Source organism: Eurosta solidaginis, chromosome 3 (assembly GCF_040869045.1).
Source record: "Eurosta solidaginis isolate ZX-2024a chromosome 3, ASM4086904v1, whole genome shotgun sequence".
Classification (NCBI taxonomy): domain Eukaryota; kingdom Metazoa; phylum Arthropoda; class Insecta; order Diptera; family Tephritidae; genus Eurosta; species Eurosta solidaginis.
This window is the reverse complement of record NC_090321.1, coordinates 255,369,945-255,397,862: the sequence shown is the minus strand read 5'-3', so window position 1 is coordinate 255,397,862 and position 27,918 is coordinate 255,369,945. Positions and strand designations below refer to the sequence as shown.

The following is a 27,918-nucleotide window of genomic DNA, read 5'->3' as shown; positions in this document are numbered from 1 at the left end:
GTGATCGATTAATGGTGCCATAACCATAAACAGCTGACCATTGCTGTCATGAGCTGGGAATGTTTTGTTTATAAAAAGTGATTGTGCAAAGTGATTGCAAAATTTTGTAATTTATAATCAAAATAAAGTAAAAGAAAACATTTTTAATATTATTTTTATTAATACTGCAACAAATTGGGTGCATATCTACATAATGAAACAATTAGGTGGTGAATAAAGCCCCATATTTACATGTACCACAATGTAAGTTGTTCACATATTACAAGTTTAACAAATTAATAAGGATTTCTGTATTCTTACAGATTTAATTAAATATAGCACTACATATAGGCGAAGATTTATATATATTTGAGTGCAAGGACGTGAATTTAACAGTAAGTATCTTCAAATAAAACACGGAAACTGCCGTGGGAAGTGCATTAATACTCTGTCGTTATATTTGGTAGGGTCTGTTAGGGATTGACGGTTGAGCACATATTACCAACACCAGCAAAGAGGTTGCATATCCTGTTTGTGTTGGTCGACCAATTGCTTCATCTCGGTATTGAGAGCAATAATTTTCTTATCTCCTGGGTTGGGGTTTCGTCTGCCGGCAATTCCTTGCTATCGCATCTATGAACCGCAATATATATAATGGATAATTAAGAAAGAAGTAAATAAAACATATATATTTATTCTTGTTTAAGCTAACATGAGCAGTGACGAAATTGACAACTTGTTCCTCAGCATAATGGCGTTATATGCCAAAAGAAGGAAATTAAGACAAAAAAGACGATGGCATGCCCGCCCCATTAATGCTAATAGGACTCATGCCGGATATCACCAAAAAACTTTCTTAAGAATTAAGGATAGGGACGAAAGCGAGTTTTTTGCGCATACAAGAATGTCGCTGCCGGTTTATGACACTTTTTTGAAACTAATGGCTCCATCACTAACCGAATTCAAACAACAAATTGGTGTGGAAGAACGTTTATCCATTACACTTCAGTAAAAAATTCCCAAATATTAACATCGTATATTGTATTAATTAGTATGATTTTTAGGTACTTGGCACATGGTATTCCTTTCAAAAAAATAGCTTGGAGCCACAAAATTGGAAAGAGCACTGTGAGGATGATTGTTTTGGAGACTTGCGAGGCTATCTGGCAAACGCTTTCCCCGATATATTTAAGTGAACCCACAGAGCAGCAATACAAAGATATAACCACTGACTTTTCCCAAATGTGGATCATGCCAAATTGTGTAGGTGTTATTGATGGAAAGCACGTTGCTATAAAATGCCCTCCGAAGTCAGGATCACTGTTTTTTTAATTATAACAAGTTTTTCAGCATCGTCTTGTTGGCAGCATGCGATGCTAAATACAAGTTTACCGCTGTAAGCGTAGGAGCTTATGGAAGTCAAAGCGATGGAGGCATTTTTCATGCAACAAAGTTTGGGGAAGATCTGTTGGAAAATCGATTACCACTTCCACCAGATACTCCTCTTCCATTATCGTCACAACCCTTTCCGCATTTCTTCGTTGGAGATTGTGCATTTCCCTTAAAAAACAATCTAATGAAACCATATCCGGGAAGGAATACGACAAGGGAACAGCGAATTTTTAATTACAGACTGTCGCGGGCCCGCCGCGTTATAGAAAACGCATTTGGGATTTTGACTGCGCGATGGAGAGTATTGAAAACTACAATGGAGTTTTATCCTGAAAATGCAGAAAAAATCGTACTCGCATGTTTAGTGCTGCATAATTTCATAATGTTCCACGATAGTAGTCGGTGGTATTGCCCAGAAAACTACACTGACGGAGAAGGGGCGAGTGCAGAATGGAGGAACGAACTAAGAACTTGTGGAGGTCCGCTGCGAACAGTACACTCATTTCGAAGAAGGGGTCGAAATAGTGCATACGAGTATCGGGAATACCTTACCAACTACTTTATGACCGATGGTACAGTAGCATTTCAAAATCACATCGAGTAATATATTTCAGGAGGTAAGAACCCAACTTATATACACTTATCTAGAAGTTATTTTACATTTTCACTACCTTCTTATAGATCATTTCGGCGGAATGCGGATACACATCAAAACAAAGCAACAACTATTCGTGCTGCACAAACACAATGCTGCTACAAAATCATAAGCTTTTCAAATTATTTTTACATAGAATAATATTGTTTATTTAATTTTTTTCTGTATACATACAGTAAAGAACAATAATTCATATATTTTTAAAACATATATTACGGTTTTTTATATAGAAAGTTAGTTCAAATAATTTCACTAAATCAAATATTGCAATTCTGCCTCTTGTATATTAAATAGAGCATAATATAATACCACAAAGTTTGTATTGTGAATTCTTATTCTAGTTTTCCACTTTAGTGTTTCCACATACTAATATTTAGTATGAAATGGAAAATGAAAAATTCAGATTAAATATTTTGCCGGAAAAGGAAAAATTTAATTCAACATTTTGAAGGAAAACAAAAAAAATTTTTAAATACATATTTTTTGCACTTTCATAAATACGCAAATTTAGTTCATATAAATAAATATATGTAGCTTTAAAAATCCGAAATATAAAATAACGAAAATAAATAAAAGGAGAAAATAACTGATAAAATACATCAATAATTTTCACTGCTATTTTAGTGCTCGCTGTACATCAATATATGTAACGAATAAAACTATTTTCACTATTAATATGAGCAGGTGTGTACATATCTACTATTATAAAAATTTAAGTTCTTATGTGTGTTTCTTTGTTACATTATCACAATTCAATATTCACCATATTTTTTTATACTCGAATTAACGTATTATTATATTAGGATAGGTCAACTTTCATGTTACATGCAATACAACATATAATATATTAATAAATAAAGAAATTAATGTATCACAATTCGATTTGTAGTCTACATTTTGTACTTTCTTAGGAATCTCAAATATATCTACATACAAAAATAGTAGCAAAAATTATTGCAACATTTTATCGATTATTTGTTTCTTTTATTTAATTTTATTAATTTTAGAAAAAACTTGAATGTATTGTATAACGAAAACTATGTAAACCAATTTCAAAAAAGTTTTCAAACAAATTAGAAAATTCAAGAAGTTTTTGAAAATCTTCATAAATGTTTCAAAATTTTTACTTGGAATTTAAAAAAAAATTTTGAGTATGGAGTTTAGTAGGTTAATAAATTTTAGTCTAACAAAGTGCAATTTTGAAGTGTCTCAAAAATCAATGTCAATTTTGGCAGACTTCAAAATTGCACTTTGTTAGACTAAAATTCATTAACCTACAAAACTCCATGCTAAAAAGTTTTCTAAAATATCCAAGTAAAAAGTTTGAAATTTTTATGAAGATTTACAAAAACTTCTTCAATTTTCTAATTTGTTTGAAAACGTTTTTGAAAATGGTTTACATAGTTTTCGTTATACAATATATTCAAGTTTTTTGTAAAATTAATAAATGAAACAAATAACCGATAGAATCTCAACTAAACATCCCGTGGCATATTTGGTCGCATTCATATTGACATATTTAATATATGTCACGGGATGTATTCACATTTCATTACAACTTAAAAGGAAATTAAATAGAAAAATCAGTCAATTTCTTTATAAACTAAAAAGATAGGTTTTGCTATTGCAAAGCTTGCATTAAAAAGCGTAAAGAGGCAGACATACAAATATGTATAAAATGTGGATATACAAAAACTTCTTACTTACATATATTTGTATGCCTGCCTTTTTTTGTAATTGTTTACTTTAGCTCCAAACTGATAAAACACGTCCAGTTTTGTTGTACACACACACACAATTATGCAGAAATAATTTAGATCGCGTACCCGGCGTTGGATCAGGCTCTCGATTTTGCCTCAACCGGAAGTTTTTTGGTTTTTTCTGAACACCTTTTGATAGAAGCAAAATGTTTTTTTTTCCTTCGTATTGATCCCGAGGTCAAGGCCCGGCTTCTGACTCCCCTCCCGAAATTTTTAGACGTGTTTTAGTTGTTGTGAGCTAAAGTAAACAATTACCCATTTCTTATCTGCTTTTAGTGCCAGCCGTTTAGATTTAATATTAAAATTATAAAAATGGCAATCGCCCTACTGGTTGTCATACAAGTATTCCACAATCTCTGCTTCGTCGTTCTCCTCAATCTGAGCTTGCATGACAATCTCAGTGCACCGTTGCATCACCACCGCCTGATTTTTCTTCTTCAAACTCGATATGACGGAGCACATCATGGAGCCAAATGCACTTATATCGGCACTGTAATTCTCGAGGCGAGCTCTACGCGCACACACATCCCTAAAAGTTTGGACGGTCTCCATTATGGCAGCGTCCAATTCATCACGCAATACTGCCGTTCGTTTTCGTCCGCGAGACGTTGATGGCTCAGACTGCTGGAGGAATAGGAGGGGACGGCGTACTTGTAGATAGCAGCTCAGGTAAAGTGGGAGTTGCAGGGCGTGACTCGCAAATGGTGGGTGTACTTTTGCCACCTTCAACACTTCTGTTTATATTTTGAGAGCTCTGCCGCATTCTGTTGTAATAGAAAATTTTTCATAATCAAACATGTTAAGTAATTCCATTATACTTACGGTCGGGGTATAATGTGGGCTTTAAGAACTGAAGACTCTCTAAGAAAACCCACTGCCTTCCATCAGACGCGCCACTTCCTGAAGTGTTTTTACTGCTTCTTATCTCCTTACTAAAACGCTCTCTTAAATTCCCCAATCGCCTTACTGCTACTGCCACTATTGGGAATAATAATACCTTAGTACGCATATATTATAAGATCATTCATTATTACTTACCATCCACACCTAAATTCTCTGCTATGTCCTTCCAAGCGGCACTTTTTTTATTTGCGTCCTTAAAATCCCGGTTTGCCTTGTCATAAAGGCATGGGAAATCGCGAACAAATTCAATTAATTTGCAGTCGTCTATTATGATCTGCATAAACAATAAACGAAATTAATTTGTCTTTAAAATAAACAAAACAATAGAATTTTTAATTACTAAAACAAAAAAGCGGCAAACACAAAAAAATTATATAGACACACAAAATGGCAAAAAAAATAGGCGAATGAACAATCAGCTGTTTGTGGATATGGCAGAAAACCAAAATTCAATTGGTTGGCTATGGTATCGTTATGGCGTTATCGTTATGGTATGGCACCATTAATCGATTACATTGATTTCGATAAGGTAGGTTCGATCAGCTGTTTTATCTGGTTATGGTTTTATGGTTATAAGTCACCATTAATTCGGCCTTAATAAAGGCCAAATTAAACTTCCTTAACCCTAACGCCATAATTGTAACCATACCCATATCCATATCCATCTCCAATGTGTTCGATTAATGATGCCTTAACCTAAAAATCGTAAAAATTTAATAAAAATTAAGAAAACGCAAAAAATTACAAACATATTACACAAAAAATAAGTCTCTTAGTCAAAACGTATTCAAAACAATAAATAAAATATACAAAATGTTAATAAATTCGCCAACTCAAATATTTTTAGGTTATGGATATGGCTACAAACCAAAAACCAATTGGTTGGCTATGGTATGGTTATGGCGCTAGTGTTATGTTATGTCACAATTAATCGATTACATTGATTTCCATAAGGTAGGTTCGATCAGCTGTTTTATCGGGTTGTGGTTTTATGGTTATAAGTCACCATTAATTGGCCTTTAAGGAAGTTTAATTCACACTTTAAACAGCTGACGCTGTTGGGGAGCAATTTGATTTCTGAAGCGGCAGTTACCCACGAACGTACGTACAAAAAACTTGGCAGCTGACACGACATATCTTATGAGTGTGCAATAGCTGCATTTCGTTGCAAGCGAGCTTGAAAAAAACGCTTCAACTAGCTAAACAGTTTCATTATGGCAAAACCATACAGATGGTTACTTTTTTAGCTGCTTTGACATTTCTACTTCTAGCGCAGTATGTTTTTGATACTCAACCAGAGAATTAGAAAAACAAAATACATGAAATGCGTGTGTTTGTTTGTATGTATGTCACCCTGCCGCCACGCTGTTATTTTGTTATGTTACGGTCTGCCGCTACGGTCTACGGCTACGATCCACCTGGGAGCGTGTTCACGCGAACACACCTAGCGATGTGGCGAAAGTTGCGATAAAAAAATATCGAAAACAAGAAAAAGACAGACCGGCCATCACTAGAGGAAAGAGGAAAAAAGAAGGCAATTAATCATTGTAAATTTAACCAAGTAGCGCAACTAACAGCTGATCGGTGAAAATTCGCACATTCACACGCACAGTTCTCGACTCAATTTCAAAACAAAACTTTAGATTATTTAATTCAAATTTTAAAGTGAGATAATCCTTATAAATTTATGTACACAGAATATATATGGCGTTTTTGTTGTTATTAAAACAATAGTTTTATTTATATTAAAGCCTTTATCATTTTTTTTTTTTAACTTTGAAAAATCTCCGAACACCATTCCTTCACTATATGACATTCGACTGCCTAGTCCACTGCCTTCAACTCTATTCGCAACATTACCTCTACTTAAGCTGCCAAACTATATAGTAAACAATACAATTAATTTTCCGGCAGAACAGGTGGAGGTACGTAAAATTTTTAAGAAAAATCGGGAAACATCCTCGCCGGCGGTGCATTTACCCGAGGATCGGTAAAAAAAGCGAGGAAAGAGTCAGTAGCGCAAAGCACCGAAACAGTTCTTTGCGACAAATCTCGCTGTGTAAGGCTATTTTGGGGTGATAATAAACGCATACAGGTTATGTTGAATGAACACAAGATCCAGTGGAAGTAGGTCGGCGTTTGCGGCATTTTTAGCGAGATAAACCTCTTCCCCTACGTTTACTACGGGCACTACCTCCGGCGTAAAGGCCAGCACGAAGCTTTATCGCCACCCGGGTCATTTGGTTACCTCGGACCACAGCGCCAACCACCACCAACGGTGCCTACTATTACTACGGGCATCACCATCGGTAATACCTCCCCCAACTCCTTCATAAGCGCCATCCACGAGCGCAACAACCACCAGACGTACCGCCCCACCAGTTGCAACGCACGTAGCAGGGCCACGTACATAGGCTTGCGGCCACTAATGTTAACACCAACAACAGGCGGTACCACCGACCCCAATACTAGCGCATCTTATCTAGCTGCGTTCATACCGGCAATAATACCACTAGCGCATCTTCATTAGCTGCGTCCATACCAGCAATAACACTACTAGCGCATCCTTATTGGCTGCGTCCATACCGGCTGTAACAATACTAGCGCAACCCTTATCAACTACGACCAGATTGAGCTACAATAAACCTGCTACAATGACAATCACAGGGCAGCGAATATAGGCCTGTGGCCATTCCAATTGCGATAACGAACATCAGCGGTTAAAGCGGTGAGTTCGTTCCACTACTGAACTAAAATTATGTATTTGTAGCCTTAACCTTTTCTTTTAAAATTATATGTTTGACTCCGCAACATTATACAATGTTAATATACCAACATACTCCAATTTAAGGCTATCACCCTAGTGTAGAATTAAAGCGAATGTGAATACGAATGCAATATGCACATTGACCGAAGGAAATGATAAGTTAAAAAGAAAAAAAGCAGTTCTTGTTGTACGTTCAAAATTGTTGCATACTGGGAAAAAAAAAAAAAATTACCCAACAAAAAACCAAAGCATATTTTAATGGTCATAGGTATGCAATTTATACGGCCTGTGAAACAAAAAAAAGTGTTTCAGTTATTAAAATTTGCTTTGCGTTACGGTAAAATCTTACTATTACATTTTTTTTTATTGATGCAATCGTTGCGAATAAGATTTTGGAATGAGCAAAAGTATTGATATTGTTTCGGTAAGGAATAAAGTTTTATTGGTAATTCAAGTTCCGTTGCATTGTCAGTTAAAATGCATTAAATCTATATTAAGAGACGCAAATAACAAGTAATGCGGGTTAGCTTGCATTATCAAAACAAAACTTTCTTTTGTATACATTTTTTTTGGTGACTGAGTTGAACTAAACCCGACACAATACCAACCCTGACTGTTATATGTAAAACAGTTTACGTTTCACTTGAACAAGTAAAACGATTTCAGTAATTGTACTATAAGTTTAAAAAGTTCATGCTTTACCTGAACCTCTAAAACAATTTCGTTGAGTTTACAATAAATTTAAAGCTTACGTTTTACTTGAACTTGTGAAACAATATTTTTTGAGGGGTAGGATTTACCCCAAGTTTAGTCCTAGTTGCATTTATAACAAATTTCTTAGTGCATAGTACATATTGGTGTCATTAGACTATGTGTAATACCAAATTGATGTTCTGTTAAACTCAAAGTAAGTCTAATACAACAACCTATTAATTTTGTAAGGGGGCCCCAATTATCAGAAGTTGTATCCAAACTGTACAGCCCTAAGATAGATCTGTGAAAAAAAAGAGAAAAGGGCATTTGACCAAAGTTCTACAAAAAAAAAGATTTTTTTTTATTACATATATAGTATATTAGATTATAAAACAAACCGATTATTATTACTTTCAATGAATTTATAAACATAAACATATTCAAAAACCTTGTAGTAAGAACAGAAAAAGAAAGCTTTAGTAATAATGAACATTGAATAAATTTGTTGACACTATGGGAATGCTGGCGTCACTAATGATTTAGAAGGCATAGGGTAATACAGGTAAGGGGCCACCGAAACATAGGTGCGTCGGTGCCAAGGATTTTGAGGGTGGGACTAGCACCGGGCGTCGCAACAACACCCGCGGCGCCCCCAAGATATATTCGGCCCTTTTTGTTTTTCCTCCTTTTCTTGTATTTTAATTTTCAGCTTTTTTTTTTTTGCAATTTTATTTTTCAGCAGTTTTTTTTTTTTAATTTGATTTTCAGCGTTAGTAACCGGCCATGTCCGGTTGGGTAATTTTTTTTTGCGTTTAGGTTTTTTTTGAATTTGAATTTAAATTTTTGAATGTTAACGGTCTGTCCGTGACATCCAGTTCGGCCGGATGTTGTTTTATTTTTGTATTGATAAGCGTTTTGAGTCGGTCTCTGCGCTTCTGTCAGTTTATTTTGATTTTGACAGCTGCTAGTTTGATAGGCATGATAGGAACTTTTCTCTGTTTATGGCGCAGGAACAGTAAGGTTGGCAAGGACCCGCCCCAGCCGACAATGACTAGCCACTGTGCACCAACACATCATGCCGACCGCCTTCCTTACTGCTTCCATCGTAAATGCGATTCCATAACAGTTATTTTTGTTTATCTGCATATTCGTATGTTCATTTCATTCGCTCGTTCACAATAGTGCCCTATTTTTGAATATGCAACACTATACAACACTATCAATCAGGTCGACAACTACCTAAGCGGTTTCAGTTGAAACCGTTTAGCCAACTCAACTCGATTACTTTTTATTGTTGCTTTCCATGCAATTCGGTAAGCTAGCTAGTGTTTTAATTGTAATAGTTTGCAACGAAATACAGATAATGTAAACGAAAACTCATCGACGTGCACCGCCCGTACGTACGTAGCCCGGAACGTAGAAATGAAAACAATTTTGATTTTTTCCGTAAGAACGTGTCAGCTGATCGCTCTCTCACTAGACAGAGTTGCCTAGTAAACTTTTGTGCGCTAATTTTTGACCGTTTGCAGTTTTATGCAAAAACACCTAATAAAGTTTGAAAAATTGTGAAAATAATTCGAAATAATTATGTAAAAGTGCAGATTATAAATATGTAATCTATTTATATTTATTTAATATTAATTCCAGCCTTTTACAACATCAAAAATTAAATTGGAAAAAGTTGATGTTTCCATAAGCATGCATGCAAACTGGTCAATGGCAACAGTGCTTTGCTGTAAAGAATACACACACAAATATGTTATGTACATGTACACAGCCGCACACATTGATTCCTACGGGCTTGAAGGTTCGGTCAAACGTGTTTCGTACGACAAACGTCCGTACGTACGGCGCACGTCGGTGGGTAACTGCCGTTTAACAGCAGATATGTTAAGGGCTCCGGCGATTAACAACAATATTGACTGAATTTTTGTATGTGTGCGTGTCGGGTATATGACGCTTGCCCTGCGACTATCAAAACAGCCAACGATCAACATTTGCATTGAGAAACCCACGTCCGGACGTGAATATGACGTCATCGGATTATGATTTTTTTACTTGCAACTACAGCAGTTTTATTAAAAAAAAAGAAAAGGAAAATGAGTGATAAAAAGAAATTACGGATGAAAAGCTTGTACGCAAAACGTAATACATTGATAATTTTCAATAAATTTTAATATGAATTGCTGTTCTTTCGCGCATTTATTTATTTTGAATGTCAACACAAACTAAATACAACACTGCTGTTTAGTCTATCACACCCCGCGACTATCAAATAAGCAAGCGTCAAATGAAAAAATCTAATATTTTTGACATTGTGAATCAAACTAAATGTGATATCTTCTGCATAGACGTCAAATTTACAAAGTGATTGGACCACCTGATTTGTAATTGATTATCGCTGTCTCATTTTGTATCTCTTTCTATCACCCGCTGAAGATAGCCGGCCCAATGCGCCGCCATATTGAACACCCTGTCAAAACGCTGAAAAGTAGTCATATTGAACATCCTGTTGACAGATAAGATATCACACTTACAGCCTCATTCTGTTTGGCGAACGATACGCTCAACGAACGATACCTGCTTGAACGATCTTACGTTGCCGTTTATCGTGTAGCTTTACGTCGTTCGTCAACTACACGATATCAAGTGTCAAACTTGCAATTTTGTGCACATATATTTTGTTTTTGCGCACGTCATAAAGTTTACAAAATAAGTGAAATAAAAATAAAGTTGTTAGTGAAATAAATATAGAGATAAAAATATAATAAAAATGTATCAAGCTATTGCTCTATTATTTGCGCCATATTCCGGTGCTCCTCTGGCCAGATCCACATTTGCTTCCAGTTCATGAACAAGCACGAGGAATCGGGCGCTTGTGGCCTTTTTTGAATTTTCTAATATAAAATACAAGTTTTTTTTATACAATAATAACTAATTAATTAATAATACTCACTTTTTTGGTTTGTGTCGCTCATTTTAAACCAAAACGGTAGGTGAATATCTGTTGTTTGTTTTTGACACTTTGTTTTCGTATTGGTAGCAACTTTTCGTGATACAGAATACCAATCGACGAGCATTTTCGTTACGTAACAGTCAGCTGTTATCGTTTTGTCTATCGTATTGCAATTCATAATACGAAAACACGAACGATGATCGTTTTGGAGACGATATCGCCAAACAGAATGATGCTGTTAGTTTGATTCACAATAATTTTTGATTTTCATCAACGTGTAGCCTACAAAAAATACATGTGTCCCAAAGCCACCCGACTCTCTAATACACACAAAATTCCGTCAATCTCGTTGTTAATCGCCGGAGCCCTGTAAGCCGGAGTTATTGCTACCCATGATTGAAATATAGAAGGTGGCGCATTGCGCATGTAAACATTAGTTCAGCTGTTTTTTATGGGCAATTTTACGTAAGAAAAATGGAAATGAAAATGACGTAAAAATTGCCCATAAAAAACAGCTGATCTTTTGTTTACATGCGCAATGCGCAATCTTGTGTGAGTGATTTGTGGGTGCCCACGGCCGCCGTGGTGTGATGATAGCGTGCTCTGCCTACTAAAGATTTACGCCGATCACTTTATCGGCAGCGGCGGCGTATGATCTACAGTATGCCGGCGTGACGGATCTCTCACAGCAACCGGTTCTAAATACTGGAGTGATCCGGGGTTTTGCCAGGAATAATTATGATATTGCAATGAAAGGCTGATAAATTTTTCGCGGATCGTTCAGAAAATGTCATGCCAGGAGTAGCTTCTTGCAGAGGACTGTCTTTCATTCACTTACTCCAGGAAGGTTTCGAACCTAACCCCTATCCTAGAGAATATGACAAATATCACACTTTTATGAAAATGGTCACACTTTTGTCTGTATGTCTCATTGAGAGCGTAATTTCGCCGAAAGAGATGTCCTGGGCTAACTCATAATACTTGTCGCCGACACGATTCCTTTGAATCATTCGTGGCTCCTTGCTGTTCACGCCCTAAAGCGACTTACGGCCGCTATTAATTGTTTATTAGTAGTTGATAGCGCCAAAAGGTGGCTCCAGTTTTTTCGGCCGTTTTTAGAGCTAAAATTTCCAAAGTTTGAACTGTAGCAATTCCTAATACCAGTTGGCGCCTCCTGACCCTCACACAGTATGCCAGCACAGAGCCAGTAGGACTGAGACATCGAATTCGTCGACGTCACTTTCCTAGAAGCTCTGTTTCATTCGCTTTATGCTGCCAAGTTGGCCCTGTTTTTTTTTTTAAATAACTTTTACACTGTTAACTAGAAAAAGTTAAATTTCGCAACTGGATTCTTATAACTGGCAGTGATGCCCATCCGTTGATACCCCTTTCGACAATATCGGACCAAATCTCGACATCAATATCAACACATTAGACAGTAAACATGTAGAACCGCGCCGATATTTACGATATTCTACTGCCTACCACACCAAAGGTAAGGTCTTGTGTTCAACTCCCGGGCAAAGTAACATCACAAATTTAGAAAAAAAGTTGTTTAAATAAAATAAAATTTTTCTAAGTGAGGTCGCCCCTCGGCAGCGATTTGGCAAGCATTCCGAGTGTATTTCTGCCATGAAAAGCTTCTCAGTGAAAATTCATTTGCTTTGCAGATGCCGTTCGAAGTCGGCATAAAACATATAGGTCCCGTCCCGCCAATTCGTAGGGAATTGGGAGTGTTGGAGAGAAAAGTTATTCGAAAGATGTAGGAGCCTCAACGCGTCGGTGACTGCGAGTACAGAAGAAGACTTAATGAGTAGCTGTACGAGCTTTATGTAGATCGAAAGAATCCGAAAGCGAAAATACAAAATTTTATTTCTGTTAAAAGATATATAAGCAAATAATCGGTTAAAATTTTCATGTGGTTTTTGTATTTTGCAAGATTTGTTGTACACACACACACATACACACGCTATTTAGAAAGCTGCTCTGCGCGGATATAATTTTGACCCCCAAACCAGTGTTGGACCCACCGAGGGCTATTTCTATTAATAGCGACCGAAGGCCTCCAACGCAGAAAGATGTTCTGTGCAAAAAAAAAATGCGGATCGGGCCCCCATTTCGGACCCTCTAGGAGTCATTTTCTGGTTTTTTGTTAATATCTTTCACATAAATAAAGTTTTTAATATCCGCTTTCGTATTCTAAAAACGGAGATCGAAACTTTTTTTTTTTTTTTTTTGATACCACCTTTTTTGTAAAACATTACCAAATTAACTTGGTTTGACCAATTGGCGCTAGTTAGCGCCACGAAGCGACTGGTTCGCCTTTTTGGATGGCCAAACCCATTTAAACGGCTGAGCTCTAATTAAGTAAGTAAGTAATTTGTAAGAAAAGAAAGTAAAACTTTCAAAACTCACACTTACTGAATCTAGCCCCAAAGCAAACCACCCAATTCCAGTTCTGCTAAGTGTTCTACATTAATATTCTTTTCACAGAAAATAATTTGAATTTTAAAAGCGTAATTCGAATAAATGCCAGCTTTATTAAATATACTGCAGATAACAAAAATTTAAGAAATATATGTCACATTTATTATTAAATTTCTTGTTTCCTTTAAAAAAAAATATAAACAAATTTTTAACTGAACATACGTTCTTATAAAATGCCATAATATTTAAATGATTAGAAGAGACATTTCAATTTTAACAAAAAAAGTTTTAAAAATTGTAACTCTTCAAAAGTATTTTAAATATTCTGGATTTTGTTCGGATATGTTAATAAATATGTCGAAGATTAGTTTAAATCTTTACAAGGGTCAAACTTTAGGGGTATTCACAAGCGGTGGCGATGCGTGTGGTATGAATGGGGCAGTACGAGCTTGTGTACGCATGGCCATTTATTTGGGCTGTCAAGTATGTACATATGTATGTCGCATGTGTTTGTAATTTTTTTTTTTTAACTTTTACCTTCTGCGTTTATCTTATTATTTTTTTAAGCCATATATGATACGTGAGGGATATAAAGGTATGGTTGAGGGTGGCGAACATTTTATTAAAGCGAAATGGTCATCAGTATCCTCAATAATACACGTAGGTGGTACAATTATTGGGTCGGCACGTTGCATGGAATTTATGGAACGTGAGGGACGAAGAAAAGCGGCTTACAATTTAGTACAAAACGGTAAAGCTAGATATTTAGTTAGTTTGATACTATAAATCATTTTACAACTTTTTAGGCATCAATCGTTTGGTTGTAGTTGGCGGTGATGGCTCCCTTACCGGTGCAAATTTATTCCGTGAGGAATGGAAAGGTTTATTAAATGAATTAACTGTATCGGGTAAAATAACGGTACAGCAAAAAGAAAAATTTAACGATCTACACGTAGTGGGCGTGGTAGGTATCATGAGAAGGTTTTCCTAAATTTAAACGATGTTTAGGCTGCCTACGAGCAGTACTATATCTAAGACAGCAACCACTTTCACTTTCTATTATCTATTTCTATATCGTCTCGACAGTCAACATCTTTTTATACGCTTTTGAAAAAATTTGTTTCTCGCTTTAGGTTGGCTCTATTGATAATGATTTCTGTGGTACTGACGTCACCATTGGTACGGATACCGCTTTACAACGCATAACAGAGGCTATTGACTCGATTGCGAGCACTGCTTATTCTCATCAACGAATTTTTATAATGGAGGTTATGGGCAGACATTGTGGGTTAGTGAAATACTTGTATATTAGCTACGGCTGCCGTATGAGTTGCTGTTGTCATAGCCGTGAAAACATTCCCGAAGGCCCGGAGGAGTGTTACGTATATATGAGTCTTTGGAACGATATTGTGGCCTGCTGGAACCTTTTTAGTCGTATCTTACGTAGGTAGCAGTATCCTAGTGGAAGGCAGTGAGCTTAATAAAACAAGGTTGTGAGTAAGACTTTCCCAGAAATAGAAAGAAAATAGCCCATAAATAGAAAGTATGTAGCCAATTTCCAAAATTAGATCCAGCTTAAGACTAGATATGTAGAGAAATTATGCTGTTGTTGACGGACGGCCGCCGTGGGAAGGAGGTGTGCTCGCCTATCACACCAAAGGCACAACGTTTCTCTATACAGGGTACTCCCACGGCACAGATTTTACAAACACTCGAAGTTTTATTTCCGCCACGGAAAGCTTAACAAAAAGTGATATCTTCCTCGCAGATGCCGTTATGAGTCGACATAAAAACATTAAGGTCCCAGCGCTTTACAGAAATAGTACCCACGCCAACCGGCTGAGCTATCATTTCAGTGTAACCCCATTTAATTGTTGCGTCCCACTCTTACTTACATAATTGGCGCCCAACTGTGTAAACAGCTATGACCGTCCAACAAGGCGCGGAAGTCACTTCTTCGTTGGGCTAACTGATGCCAATTCGCAACACCAAGGGAATCTAAATCGATTTCCACCTGCTCCTACCAGTGGAGTGGGTGCTGCCCTGTGCCTCTGCTTCCATAGGCGGGTTCCGACAAGAACACTTTTTTTGCCGGACAAAGAACACTTTTTTTTATTCGCATAACAAGATCTAGCCAGCGTATCCGCTGTGCTTCAAATCGCTGAACTATGTTGGTGTCTGCATGAAGCTCGAACGGCTCATCATTAAATCTTCACTGGTACTCGCCGCCGACGACGCGTAGAGGCACATAAATGTTTCGAGGAACTTTTCTCTTACAGTCCCAGAGCCCCCTCATCCGATTTTGTCATGGTCCATGTTTCTGCACCATATAGTAGGACGGGGACGATAAGTGACTTGTAGAGCATGATCTTCGGTTGTCGAGAGAGCACTTTCCTTTTCATTTGCCCAATGTAGCATTTGTTGGCAGGAGTGATTCTTCTCTGGATTTCTAGACTGAAGTTGTTGTTTGTTTAAATGCTGATTCACAAGAAATTCATGAGATCATTTATTTTTCCGAATTTATGGCTGCAAACAATGACTCTTTCTCGATAAAATTTGATTAAACCATAGCATATACGATTAGGAGACCTTGTGAATTGCCTAAATGTCGTCAGCATACACCAGTAACGGCACGCTTCTATGAAATATTGTTCCAGAGCGATTCATTTCTGTAGATAGTATACTTTTCTCCACCATCAAATTAGAGAAATCGTACGATAGGGGTCACCCTGTCTGAAACCTTTAGTTTCGAACGGCCCGAAGAGGTCCTTCCCAATTCTGAATGAGCTTATGGTGTTGGCCAACGACATTTCGCACAGCAGTATACCTACTTCGGGGAAAAGCAATTTTAGACATAGCGTCTTATAAACAACGCCTTTTTGTGCTGTTGTACCAATTTTTTCCTGGCCTGCGATACGTAGTTCTTTACAGATATGCCCTCACTGCTCCTGATTCCGTCGGGTTGACTTGTGCTCTTAGAGAGCAGGTGTGAGAGTCGATCAAAATCCTTGGCTGTTTGTTGCGTTGGCAGTCTTTCGACGTCTAACTTTCCTTGTGATTTTTGCTCTTTACTTTTAGCCGGGCAGAGACAGGCACAACGAGATAGTGATCAGAATTGATTTTAGGTCCGCGTATCTTGCGTACACCGTGCGTCACACTCACGGAGTCAAAATTTATTCCCCTGACAGATCTTCTGAAGCGTACCAAATATATATGTACGAGGAAAGGTTGTCAATATCGGTAACACTCTCCTCAATCATCTCGGAATTTTTTGACAGTTAATACAACAACAAAACTATTCAGTAAAGCAGATGCGATTCTTTCAGTTTAGAAAGCTTTGAATTGAGAATAAGCTCCGTTTTATAGGAAATATCTATTTTTCTTTTATTTTCAGTTACTTAGCAATAATTTCCGGCATAATATCAGAAGCGGATTACGTATTTTGTCCCGAATCGCCCCCACCTGAAGATTGGCATGAGCGTTTATGTGAAAAGTTACAAAAGGTAATACGGTGTCAGTTCTTTTCTCTAGAAGGCAGAGCTTTTAGTGTTCCACATATCGATAACTTATCTACGGTTGAGCTAAGCTCCAAGGAATCCCAATAAGGTCCGATGTCAATCAACATGCATGATGTTCGAAGTTAATCAAAAGCTAAACTTTTCTTTGCGGATTTGATTGAAAGCGTTCATGCCCTTACTGAACTGCTGAACCCCGAATTCGGCCACGCTCATGTTGAGCATTTTATTATTTTTACCGAGAACGCCTCGTGTATCCACCTACTTTTCACTACATAAAGTTCACATCGCCTCCAAATTCGTTTCAACTAAGGCCTGGCTTTTCAGTACTAATTTAAACTCTTGTTTAAGTTACTTACTTACTTCATTGGCGCTTAACCGTTAAAATGGTTATGGCCGTCCAACAAGGCGCGCCAGTCGCTCCTTCTCTCTGCCAACCGGCGCCAATTGGTCACACCAAGGGAGTTTAAATCGTTTTCTACCTGGTCCTTCCAACGGAGTGGGGGCCGCCCTCTACCTCTGCTTCTATAGGCGAGTTCCGATAGAAACACTTTCTTGGCCGGAGCGTCACCTTTCATTCGCATAACATGGCCTAGCCAGCGCAGCCGCTGCGTTTTAATTCGCTGGTCTATGTTGATGTCTGCGTATAGCTCGTACATCGTTAAATCTTCTTCGGTACTCGGTACTTGTTTAAGTTACCTAGAGTTAAATCCTGCCACATTGGCCGATTAAAATAAGTTGAGCAGCAAAAGGTTATGCCATTGATCAAAGTGGCAAAGTTGAACTTCAGTCACCTCTAAGGATGTCTAAACTTGTACTGAAAAGCCGGACATTAATCGTTTACCTCTCAAACAATATATTTACCTGTTAACTTTTGTATCAATAGAACATAACGGAATGCTACTAGCAAGCAATTTGGCGATTCTCAAAATTGTCGTATTCGTCGTCAAAATTAGAAAATTTGATTACAACATAGCACACACGACGAACAGGAGAGTTTGTGAATTGCCTAAATGTTTAAGGAAGGTTTTTTAAATAATCGGCAGAACGATAAATCCTTTTTTTATGCGAATATTCCTTCACGATAGGAGGAAATTGGAGCTGTGCTCTATGTCTTGTAGCATCTGCAGGTGAAGCAGTCTCACTTACTTCATGCCTTTTAATGATGTCCTCCAAGCGTAGGTCTAAGTTGCAGATTTTTTAGAGGTGTTGAACGTAATCGAAAGTTTTCAAGAATAATTCGAATACCGTCCATCGAAGCCATTCTGAAACATGTATGGAAGGCTAAGTTCGGGTGAAACCGAACATTACATACCCAGCTGTACACTTGAAATGCTGTTGTTGTTTGTTTTGTGTGCTTAATAGTGTCACAAAGCTGCGCAGTAGTACATATACATATGGTTCTATTCTGAACCAATTTTTCTTCGAGTTATGGCTCCCGAAACATGGAAAATTGCTTAGTCCTAAAAGGGGCGGTGCCACGCACATTTTTTTAAATTTGAAGTTTTTCCTATTTATTGTTATAAATCCACTTGGGAAATGAAACACCATTGATATAAAGCCCTTTTTTGCAAAGATACAGCTTATTTTATTCGTCCACAACCCTTTTAAAAATCTTTGATATAAAAGTGGGCGTGGTCCTTAACCGATTTCGTTAATTTTTCTTCAAAGCATTCCTTATAGTAAAGGCAACCCCTCTGCCGAATTTTGTTACGATAGTCTCAACGATTTTCGATTTATGATTAATAATATTTGTAAAATTGATTTTATCACAAGTACGCCACGCCCATTTAAAAAAAAATTTCAAATTTTTATCAAAGTCTCAATATCAGTCAACACGTCAAATTTCAACATTCTAGGGTGTACCAAATTTGGTGAAGATATCTCAATACTTACACAAGTTATCGTGTTAACGGACAGACTGACGGATGGACAGGCATGGATCAATCAAATTTTTTTCCATACTGATGATTTTTTTCCATATCTCGATTCCTTTATGCCTGTACAACCAACCGTTATCCAATCAAAGTTATAATACCCTGCATACAAGTACAGGTGGGTATAAAAAGTACCATGGATCCCATTTGTCCGTAGTTTCGCTCACATCCCTTTTTATAAACACATACATATAATATTCAACTAATCTATTTCCATTTATATAGGAACGCAATACTGGTCAACGTCTCAATATTATTATTGTTGCCGAGGGTGCCAACGATGTAAATGGAGCCCCCATTACAGCAGAAATTGTAAAAAAAGTTATTCACGACGTTTTGAATTGGGAAAGTCGAATTACAGTTTTGGGTCATGTACAGCGTGGTGGCGCACCAACTGCTTTCGATCGTATTGTTGCTTGTCGGATGGGCGCTGAAGCTACTATAGCTGTTTTGGAATCAAAGTCAGACACTTCACCCCAAGTCATTGTCATGGTCGATAATTGCATCAAACGAATTCCTCTAATGGAAGCAGTGAAGAAAACACAAGCGGTAAATCTCGCTATGAAAGCTAGGAATTGGGCGACAGCAATTGAATTGCGCGGTACAGCATTTCAGGAGAATTTGAAAGCATTGAGAATGTTATCGCTTTTAAAACCACCAAAATCCACGGAGCCAAACAGGGATGATGTAAGTAATTAGATTGAACTACGATATCGAGGAACTGAAGCTAAGAGTAGATGGTGTGTTTCCTTAGTTGAATAATATTCAATATTTTTTTACTCCCACTTTTATAAGTACTTTGATTTCGCATATCGAGAGCTTTGTAGATAAACGTCCAATAACCAAGAGGCTACCGCGTGATTAACCGTGACGCTTGCTTCCGCCGATTTAGAGAGAGGAAGAGGAAAAGGAAGTGAGAGGGAGAGATACACGAAAAGAAGAAAGAGAGACGGAGAGCAGAGTAAGAGATATTAACCTTTAAAATTTGCAGGTAAATCATAGTTTCAGCCCTTAAAATAAGTGCGATTTTGTATACGGTATGGAGTTTTCGAACTCTGGGGCATATGAGTAAACTACTGTGTTAAAAGAACATTCATTACTAGTTAGTAAAATAGAGGTTAAAAGCACAAAGGTAACATCCATAAAGATGTTGGAAAGGTTGGTCTCAGCAACTCACCAGTCGATGAAACTTTAGACCGGCACCCAAGGTAAAAAGAAGAGATTTTATACTTTTGACCAGACCCCAACTTATAAGTATATACGACATTCTGCCCCTACCCTCTCTAATATTTTTCTTCTTCCTTTTTCGTTTTCTGCAACCCTCTCCTCATCCGCATCTCCCATCCACCCTATTATTATGTTGGCTAATCTTTACTCTTCCTTTCCACTCCAATTTCACTTTCTTTCTCATCTTCCTTTCTCCTCCCTTTTTTCTTTCTCTGCGTCTTCCCCTTCCTTTCTCTCTCGCCGCTCTCCACCCTCTTCATATTTTTGTTTTCTCTCTACTCTCTACCTTTCCCTTTTCTTTTAATTATGCTCATTTCTTTTCCTATCACTCTCTTTTTTCTACCTCATCTTCATCTTCTCTCCTTACCTCGCTTCCTCATCTCTGCTCGATTTCTCTCATCTGCCTTATCTTAATATATAAAAATCACGTGTCACTATGTTTGTTCCCGATGGACTCCTAAACTACTGAACCGATTTTGAATTTGTTTGGCACCCCGTGTGTAGTTCGGTCGCAATATTATTTTATTGCAATTTTTTTTATTTGTTTATACGTAATAAACGTTACGTATGCGCACCGACACTCACATTTTCAGGTAGTGCGGATATACTTCCGTGTAATTGGTTGGTGTTTAATTAAACAACGTGCTTATCAATAGAAAATATTATAGCGAATGATGTCAAGTATAGCACATCACCAGGCCCGCCGAGAAGGAGGGGGGGGGGGGGGGGGTTTGGCCCAGGCCCGGGGTTTCTGAGGGGCCTGCGATTTAGAGGTACTATGACATTTTTTTAAATATATTATCCAGAGACGGACTGGGACAGATACTCGGAGTGGGACTGGGACTGGAATTAAATACATACCATCCTCTGCGACAGGCAATAAGGTATGCAGAAGAATGGGAAGAAATTGAGAGAAGAGAAAAGAGAAAAGGAGATTGAGAAAGAGATAGAATGAGACGACGATGGAGATAGATGAAGCGAAAAAGACGGAGGGAGGAGTGAATAAAAGGATTAGGAAAAAGTGAAGAGGGGGGGAGGGCAGAGTCAGACGGAAATCGCTTATTGAAATGTATGCAGATAGGCCAAATTTAGGGCAGAACAGTGTCTGCCGGGTCTTCTAGTATGTATATAAAATCACTAAACTAAATATTGGATATATATAGATGATCGAATTACTCATTTTCCTTAAAGGGGTGTGGCACTTTCCGTGGTGGGCTTCTTATTTACAGGATTTCCCCCTTTATTTTCTCACTGCTTACCCTCTTTATTTTCCTCTTATTAAGATGAAAGGTACCTAGTAACCCAAGTTGGTCCAAATAATAAGATACAGGGTTTTCACAATATGCTTGCAATTTTGGGACGTACGGCGAATTTTTCGACACTTAAGTATCTAACAATCTGAATCTCTATTTATCTCACAGCCTCATTTTAAAGTTGGTGTTATGCAAATAGGATCTCCTGCGTGCGGTATAAATTCAGCTACACGTAGTTTGGTACGGGCAACTCTGTATAACGGCGACGAGATTTATGCAATATCAAAGGGTCTTACAGGGCTAATGGCTGGTGAAGTGATGAAAATGAATTGGCAAGTGGCTTATGTTCTTCACATATTTAGACAATGCACAAGGGTTTCTTTTCGGCGTATGTACTACGTTTTAATTAAATTTTATAATGTAAACCATGGAAACAACTAAAAACTTGAGACATTACAACGAATACGGGACCTTTGTTTATTACCCAAAAATTTGCTTTTTTATTGTCACATATTTGCTTTTGCTTTGCAGGAGGGATGTCATCGGTTGGTGTAGTCAAGGTGGTGCTTTTCTTGGTATGAATCGCATAACACCAGAAGGAAAATTTGCGGAAATAGCACGACGATTGCGTGAATTTAAAATACAGGCTTTAGTCGTTATAGGTGGCTTTGAAGCATATCGTACAGTATTATCTTTTGCAATGGAACGCAGTACTTTTCCAGAATTTTGCATACCTATGGTCGTAATACCATCCACAATTTCCAACAATATTCCCGGGACAGATTATAGTGTCGGATCGGATACAAGCCTAAATGAAATTACAAAGAGTTGTGACTTGATACGCAATGCGGCACGCGGGTACAAGAAACGGGTCTTCATTATCGAAACTATGGGCGGTTCTTGCGGTTATTTAGCTACAATGGCAGCTATGGCAAGTGGCGCTGATTCGGCATATATTTTTGAGGAGAAATTTCGTGTTAACGATATCCAACGCGATTGTCATAATATGGTGGCGAAAATGAACGAAGGCATCGAACGTGGTCTAGTGTTGCGTTGTGAATGCTCTAACAAGAACTATACAGCAAATTTTATGGAACGTCTTTATGAAGAAGAGGGAAATGGTAATTTTAGTTGTCGTACCAATATATTGGGTAAGTGTTTTGTTGAATTTTTTAAATTACTTCGTCATCTATTCACTGGGTTGGACTGATATTTATTTAGGTCATATGCAACAAGGTGGCTATCCTTCACCATTCGATCGTTGTACAGCAACGAAAATGGGTATATCTTGTGCTGATTTTATACGTGAAGAAATGAAGAAATGCTTACAGCCCGATGGCACGATGTTGGCCACGACTAAGGAATCAGCATGCATGCTTGGCATAATGGGTCCGAAGTGTAAATTTACACCAGTGGAAGATTTATCAAAGGAAACGGATTTTCAGTAAGTTTAAAAATTCCAAAGGAAGTTCTGCTTTGGAACATCATGTGAGGGACTGAAATGATGAATGATGTCGACGGCATCTGTTCTTCATAAAAGAATGCTGTTAAAAGGAATATAGACACGTTCGGGAATTTTAGAAATTCATACAAGGCCGATAAGCGCCGCCTTCGTGTAGTACTAGAATTCATTCATAGTTCTGTAGCCATATAAGCATCCGATGTCGTAAAAAGATTGGTGTACAAGCGTACTATTAGAAGGTCCCGGGAGAGGTTACATCAATACAGTTCAGAAACATTTTTGAAAAATCATGTCACACCTCGGAAGTGGCTGGCAAACTTTTAACTTCATGTTTCTGAAAAGCTTGCGAAAATTCATCTGATTAAAATCGCCCCATTTCGAAGTTAAAGCGTGCATCAAAGTGAAGTGTTAATAAAATAATTTAAAAAAAATTTTTTAGTTAAACGGTCTTATTGAAAACAATACTTACATGAAGTAATAATAATAATAAAAACTAGAAAATAATTAGGTAGGTCTTAGGTACAAGTCATCACACTCCTCATCAATCTAGGGCGTTGATCAGACAATTAAATAAAAGCTTTGGGCGCGTAAAATTTCTAAAAATGTGAGGCGTAGCATCATAACCTGATTAAGGTTCAGTTGGTCTTATATATGACTTTCAATAGAAATTTGCGCGTCCAACGCTTTTATTTAATTGTTTGATCAACGCCCTAGATTGATGGGGAGTACGATGACTAGTACCTAGGACCCACCTAATTGTTTTCTATCTTTTAGTATTATTATAACTTCATGTAAGTAATCTTTTCAATAAAATCTTGTAACTTAAAAAAAATGTTTAATCATTTTATTTTCAAGTATTTAGTCTTTATTTAATTGCCTATTATTTCTCATTCAATTTAATTCATTTAGTTACTCATTATTATAAGGACTCTTTCCTGATGTCACTTCTACTGGACTGTATGTAATATTTGTTCCAAATATGAGCCAAATGGGACATCATAGGTCGCTTTCTATTCTTGTCTGTATTATGTGTTCCAAATATGAGCCAAATCGGGCCATAAATACAACGTTTTTGAATATCTGGATCCTTGCGCCACCTAGCGGCATTTTTTGTCATAGGTCGCTTTCTATTCTTGTCGGTATTATGTGTTCCAAATATGAGCCAAATCGGACCACAAATACGATTTTTTTGAATATATCGATCCTTGCGCCACCTAGCGTCGTTTTTTCATAGGTCGCTTTCTATTCTTGTATGTATTATGTGTTCCAAATATGAGCCAAAATCGGACCACAAATACGATTTTTTTGAATACCTTTATCCTTGTGCCACCTAGCGGCTGTTTTTTCATAAGTCGCTTTCTATTTTTGTATATATTATGTTTTCCAAATATCAGCCAAATCGGACCACAAATACGATTTTTTTGAATATATCGATCCTTGCGCCACCTAGCGGCGGTTTTTCATAAGTCGCTTTCTATTCTTGTATGTATTATGTGTTCCAAATATGAGCCAAATCGGACCACAAATACGATTTTTTTGAATATATCGATCCTTGCGCCATCTAGCGGCGTTTTTTCATAGGTCGCTTTCTATTCTTGTATGTATTATGTGTTCCAAATGTGAGCCAAGTCGGACCACAAATACGATTTTTTTGAATATATCGATCCTTGCGTCACCTAGCGGCGGGTTTTCATAAGTCGCTTTCTATTCTTGTCTGTATTATGTGTTCCAAATATGAGCCAAATCGGCCCACAAATACGATTTTTTGAATATATCGATCCTTGAGCCACCTAGCGGCGTTTTTCATAGGTCGCTTTCTATTCTTGTATGTATTATGTGTTCCAAATATGAGCCAAGTCGGACTACAAATACGATTTTTTTGAATATATCGATCCTTGCGCCACCTAGCGGCGGTTTTTCATAAGTCGCTTTCTATTCTTGTCTGTATTATGTGTTCCAAATATGAGCCAAATCGGACCACAAACACGATTTGTTTGAATATATCGATCCTTGCGCCACCTAGCGGCGGTTTTTCATAAGTCGCTTTCTATTCTTGTATGTATTATGTGTTCCAAATATGAGCCAAATCGGGCCATAAATACGACGTTTTTGAATATCTGGATCCTTGCGCCACCTAGCGGCATTTTTTGTCATAGGTCGCTTTCTATTCTTGTCGGTATTATGTGTTCCAAATATGAGCCAAATCGGACCACAAATACGATTTTTTTGAATATATCGATCCTTGCGCCACCTAGCGGCGGTTTTTCATAAGTCGCTTTCTATTCTTGTATGTATTATGTGTTCCAAATATGAGCCAAGTCGGACCACACATACGATTTTTTTGAATACCTCTATCCTTGTGCCACCTAGCGGCGATTTCGATCCATGCTCTACCTATCGGAGTTTTTTTTCATAACTATATTCCAAGTTTCAAGCTTGTGGCTTATCAGAAAGTTACTTAAATTTCAATTACAAAATTCGTGCCGCCCAAAAAAAATGTAAGGCGCGATAACCTCAGAAGAGATCTAAGGCCGAGCTTCTCTTCCAATTTGCGCCGTGCTCCTCTTGATTTTCCCTACAAATTGGCCGGACGGGACCTACATGTTTTATGCCGACTCCGAACGGCATCTGCAAGGCAGCTGAGTTTTCCCTGAGAGCTTTTCATGGCAGAAATACACTCAGAGCGCTTGCCAAACACTGCCGAAGGGCGACCCCGCTTAGAAAAATTTTCTTCCAATTGAAAAACCTTATTACTAAAATTTTTGATGTTGCTTTGCCCGGGGTGTGAACCCAGGGCATACGGTGTGGTAGGCGGAGCACGCTACCATCACACCACGGTGGCCGCCGTCAAGTCAACCTACATAAATAAAACCGTTAAAAAATGGGCATATTGCTAAATCTTTTCGTGAGCGAAATGAAGAGAGTATTGGGTGGAATATCATTGAAGAAGGGTTGATTTACATTATCTACCATTCGTTGCAAATTTACATAGGTTTGAGCATGCCATACATTTTTTGCATATATTTTGTTATGACTTTACGCTCTGTGCAATTTATGCAATGCAAATTAGCAGCTAATTTTCTCGTTATATGTGGAAAGAAATTTTATTAAGATAAATACATTTTTTTTCGTGTTATGTGTGCCGAACGTGCTTGCCACGTCCATTTTCACAATTTTTTTTTCACATTTCTTTCTGCTGTACAAAAGCGAAAAGAAAAACAGTAGTGTGAATTTTTTCAGATTTTGTCGATAGTCTTTTATTTTCGAAATTTTAAGAAAAAACTGCTAGAACTGCTGAAACTATACAAATCAGTCTCAAAAACGTTTTGGAAAAAGTTCGTAAACATTTATTTTTGGGTTCTCTGATCTTTTTTTGGGTATGTAACTTTGTAGCCCAGCCAAATTTAGTCTAATAAAGTATAAGTTATAGGTCCCTCAGAGTTTGAATTGTTTTTTTTACAAAATTGTTGCCGAAGATTGCGTGGTGGAACTATACAAGGCGGTGGAACTATACAAACATAAATATAAACTCCATGTACTTTGATTGAAACATCGTCCCATTAAAAGTTTTATACAAAACCAACAATAAGTTTGTAGCCTCAGGCTCATGAAACATATTACATCAAATATTTTTTCTTAAAATATCGAAAATAAACAAATGACATTTAATTGACTTAACTGATGAAACTGCTATTTTGCTGTTCGTTGCTGTATGTGAAGAGATTAGGATAAAGTTAAATGATTGAAGTTTGATCCGACATATTGACAGAAATCTGATTTGGAAGTCTAGAGCTTTTAAGAACAAACTCCTTATAACCTCCATTTTCTTTCATTATTTTTAGTCATCGAATACCAAAGACCCAATGGTGGATGGAACTACGACCTTTATTAAAAGTTCTTTCAATACACAATTCTGCGTACGATAAAAAATGTAAGTGTACTTTAACTTCTTCATTGCAATACATATCGACAACTGATTGGAAGAATGCATCTCTCAAAACTTGTCCCAGAAACGTTCTATATCTGCAAATGATTGTAGAACTGCTCATCCGAGAATTCGAATTTTGATATAGCGCATAATATAACCGAATTCTGCGATAGGGAAGTTTTGGACCGAATTAGAGAAAAAGCACTTTTTGGCACAGTCGTCGATATACATATGTATGTACATACTATATATACATGTCCATAATTAATTGACACATTTTTAAGGTCCGGCTTCACCTATTCCAAATCCCGTCGATATAAACTGTTCTGTTAATTAAAACCGAAGAAGTTATTAATTGCTGGATAGCGCAGGATTATTATGCTTTATTAAAATATTATATATTTTATATGGCACTAAATAAGTAATTTTTCAATAAAACATAGTTGTTGTTTTACTAAATAAAGACTGGTGTGTATATTTTGAGAAACTTATGTACTATTAATAGAAGAAATCAATGGATTCAAACTATTTTCGCATTTGCATTTATGACAGATTTTAGTATGAAACAAGTAAGGAAGGCTAAGTTCGGGTGTAACCGAACATTACATACTTAGCTGAGAGCTTTGGAGACAAAATAAGGGAAAATCACCATTTAGCAAAATGAACCTAGGGTAACCCTGGAATGTGTTTGTATGACATGGGTTTCAAATGGAAGGTATTAAGGAGTATTTTAAAAGAGAGTGGGCCATAGTTCTATAGGTGGACGCCATTTCGGGATATCGCCATTAAGGTGGACCAGAGGTCACTCTAGAATGTGTTTGTACAATATGGGTATCAAATGAAAGGTGTTAATGACTATTTTAAAAGAGAGTGGGCCTTAATTCTATAGGTGAACGCATTTTCGAGATATTGCCATAAAGGTGGACCAGGGGTGACTCTAGAATGTGTTTGTACGATATGGGTATCAAATGAAAGGTTTTAATGGGTATTTTAAAAGGTATTGGGCCTTAGTTCTATAGGTGGACGGCTTTTCGAGATATCGCCATAAAGGTGGACCAGGGGTG

At 37.3% G+C, this 27,918-nt stretch overlaps 2 protein-coding genes and 1 long non-coding RNA gene across 6 annotated transcripts; 2 read left to right on the top strand and 1 right to left on the bottom strand.

Annotated features, from left to right (window-relative positions):
- The first annotated feature begins 24 nt into the window (after nt 1–24).
- Nucleotides 25–2,908, top strand: LOC137245398 (uncharacterized). 3 transcript variants are annotated; one of them, XM_067776003.1, is made up of 7 exons: nt 42–243; nt 303–374; nt 447–652; nt 727–987; nt 1,044–1,242; nt 1,322–1,988; nt 2,053–2,908. In XM_067776003.1, exons 4-6 carry the CDS (start codon nt 731–733, stop codon nt 1,973–1,975), a joined length of 1,110 nt encoding a protein of 369 aa, XP_067632104.1. In that variant the 5' UTR covers nt 42–243; nt 303–374; nt 447–652; nt 727–730; the 3' UTR covers nt 1,976–1,988; nt 2,053–2,908. The 3 variants fall into 3 exon arrangements, with proteins under 3 accessions (XP_067632105.1, XP_067632103.1, XP_067632104.1); XM_067776002.1 differs by lacking the exon at nt 447–652 and having other exon boundaries at nt 38–243; nt 687–987; XM_067776004.1 differs by lacking the exons at nt 447–652; nt 2,053–2,908 and having other exon boundaries at nt 25–243; nt 687–987; nt 1,330–1,492.
- LOC137245399 (uncharacterized) lies at nt 2,259–5,129 on the bottom strand. The gene is made up of 3 exons (XR_010951320.1): nt 4,825–5,129; nt 4,609–4,764; nt 2,259–4,550 (listed from the first exon to the last, which is right to left on the bottom strand). It is a non-coding gene; the product is annotated as an uncharacterized lncRNA (long non-coding RNA).
- An 8,967-nt stretch (nt 5,130–14,096) lies between these two features.
- On the top strand, nt 14,097–27,304 carry LOC137247093 (ATP-dependent 6-phosphofructokinase-like). 2 transcript variants are annotated; one of them, XM_067778160.1, is made up of 10 exons: nt 14,097–14,283; nt 14,339–14,496; nt 14,666–14,820; nt 16,927–17,035; nt 19,210–19,671; nt 21,633–21,796; nt 21,996–22,615; nt 22,686–22,908; nt 26,769–26,857; nt 27,139–27,304. In XM_067778160.1, exons 1-10 carry the CDS (start codon nt 14,106–14,108, stop codon nt 27,189–27,191), a joined length of 2,211 nt encoding a protein of 736 aa, XP_067634261.1. In that variant the 5' UTR covers nt 14,097–14,105; the 3' UTR covers nt 27,192–27,304. The 2 variants fall into 2 exon arrangements, with proteins under 2 accessions (XP_067634261.1, XP_067634260.1); XM_067778159.1 differs by lacking the exon at nt 27,139–27,304 and having other exon boundaries at nt 26,769–27,060.
- The last annotated feature ends 614 nt before the right edge of the window (nt 27,305–27,918 follow it).

Excerpts from the sequence above, each read along its gene's own strand:
- LOC137245398 (XM_067776002.1), top strand. The coding sequence starts at position 692 with ATGAGCAGTGACGAAATTGACAACTTGTTCCTCAGCATAATGGCGTTA. Across the intron at positions 988-1,043 it reads CGTTTATCCATTACACTTCA|GTACTTGGCACATGGTATTC; the intron begins GTAAAAAATTCC and ends TATGATTTTTAG. Across the intron at positions 1,243-1,321 it reads TGTGGATCATGCCAAATTGT|TTTTTCAGCATCGTCTTGTT; the intron begins GTAGGTGTTATT and ends AATTATAACAAG.
- LOC137247093 (XM_067778159.1), top strand. The coding sequence starts at position 14,106 with ATGATACGTGAGGGATATAAAGGTATGGTTGAGGGTGGCGAACATTTT. Across the intron at positions 14,284-14,338 it reads TTACAATTTAGTACAAAACG|GCATCAATCGTTTGGTTGTA; the intron begins GTAAAGCTAGAT and ends ACAACTTTTTAG. Across the intron at positions 22,616-22,685 it reads TTGTCGTACCAATATATTGG|GTCATATGCAACAAGGTGGC; the intron begins GTAAGTGTTTTG and ends ATATTTATTTAG.